Source organism: Crocuta crocuta, unplaced genomic scaffold (genome assembly GCF_008692635.1).
Source record: "Crocuta crocuta isolate KB4526 unplaced genomic scaffold, BGI_CrCroc_1.0 scaffold8932, whole genome shotgun sequence".
Lineage (NCBI taxonomy): Eukaryota > Metazoa > Chordata > Mammalia > Carnivora > Hyaenidae > Crocuta > Crocuta crocuta.
In genome coordinates this window covers 4,275-5,759 of record NW_027527787.1, presented here as the reverse complement: position 1 = coordinate 5,759, position 1,485 = coordinate 4,275, and the positions used below count along the sequence as shown (strand labels likewise).

The following is a 1,485-nucleotide window of genomic DNA, read 5'->3' as shown; positions in this document are numbered from 1 at the left end:
TGGTCACCAGGGAAATGAAGATTTAGAACAAGTTTTCAAATTACCATTCAGTTTCTAAAATTCATTTGTCTTCATGGTGATAACTGTAATCAGAAATCCTCAGCTTACAAATAGTACAATGAATTGATGTGAGTGTGAGGAATGATTCAAATGTCATGGTAGTAAGTACTAAAAGGTTTTAATTCTCTCTTTTTGTCTTTTAGAATACCATCTACCATGGAGAGTTGTTCTTCTTTGACTCTGAAGACCCTGCAAATTCCCTTCAAGGAGTAGAGCCCTACTTCCTGCCTGTGACTGAGGAAGCTGACATTCGTGAAGATGACAACATAGCAATCATTGATGTGCCTGTCCACAGTTTCTCTGATAGTGATCCTGCAGCAATTATTCATGACTTTGAAAAGGTGGGTTTCTCACTCCTATAGATTTTCCTGATTTTTTTCTTAGTTCATTAGTGAGCATTAAATCTGTTCATAAATGTACATCTTTTGGCAGCAAAGCCTTTTTTCAATCTTTTGCTATTAAATATACATTAGCAGATTTTAAAACGATGTAGCTAGTTGTTCTAACGGTAGTTAGAATCTGCAGGATTGATACTCTTTACATCATAGTTAACTTTTCCCTTTCCCCAACAGGGCATGACTGCTTACCTGGACTTGCTCCTGGGGAACTGCTATCTGATGCCTCTCAATACCTCTATTGTTCTTCCTCCAAAGAATTTGGTGGAGTTCTTTGGCAATCTGGAAGTATGTATTTTGGATGTCATGTTTTCATTTAAGCATTTGCTTCCTCATTTAAAAAAACAATGATTTGAGCCAAAACATTCCATTTTGTTGAAGTAGTTTTCAAATAAAAAGTGTGCTGTAAACCTAAAACTGCTCTAAAAATAGGTAAAGATTTAAATGGTGTTATTATGTTCTTATTTCAATCTTTTTATAAAACTTTAGAGTGGCAAACACCTGTCTCACACTTATGTTGTTCGTGAAGACCTGGTTGCCGTAGAGGAGATTCATGATGTTAGTAACCTTGGCATCTTTATTTACGAACTTTGCAAGAACCGCAAGTCTTTCCGCCTTCGTAGAAGAGACCTCTTGCTGGGTAGGAAATTTATTCTTTCCTTCAACATGTGTTATTGGGAAAGTGAAGGAGATTGAAGGTGAAGTAGAGAGGAAATGTAGACAGCAAATCTAGATATGTTTCATTTATGTAGAAAGTTAAAAAGCCACTTTGTGCATTTCCTCACAGGTTTCAACAAACGTGCCATTGATAAGTGCTGGAAGATTAGACACTTCCCCAACGAATTTATTGTTGAGACCAAGATCTGTCAAGAGTGAGAGGCAACAGAAAAAGAGTATCCTTAGTAATAAGTCAGAGATTTACAGTATGACTTCAACATTAAATGTGTGGAATACTCATGATATTTACTCATGCATATATTCTATTGTTTATACAAAAAAAAAAGAAGGAAAAAATTAACCAATGCAAATT

The 1,485-nt window shown here is 35.6% G+C and overlaps 1 protein-coding gene across 1 annotated transcript in view; it reads left to right on the top strand.

Annotated features, from left to right (window-relative positions):
• The window catches only part of ITM2A (integral membrane protein 2A), a 5,769-nt gene extending 4,296 nt beyond the window's left edge, over positions 1-1,473 (top strand). Inside the window, 4 exon segments of the mRNA XM_077773588.1 lie at positions 176-401; positions 633-743; positions 945-1,095; positions 1,243-1,473. Of these exon segments, the coding sequence (XP_077629714.1) occupies positions 176-401; positions 633-743; positions 945-1,095; positions 1,243-1,331 (577 nt within the window). The 3' untranslated portion in view covers positions 1,332-1,473.
• Positions 1,474-1,485: the final 12 nt, after the last annotated feature.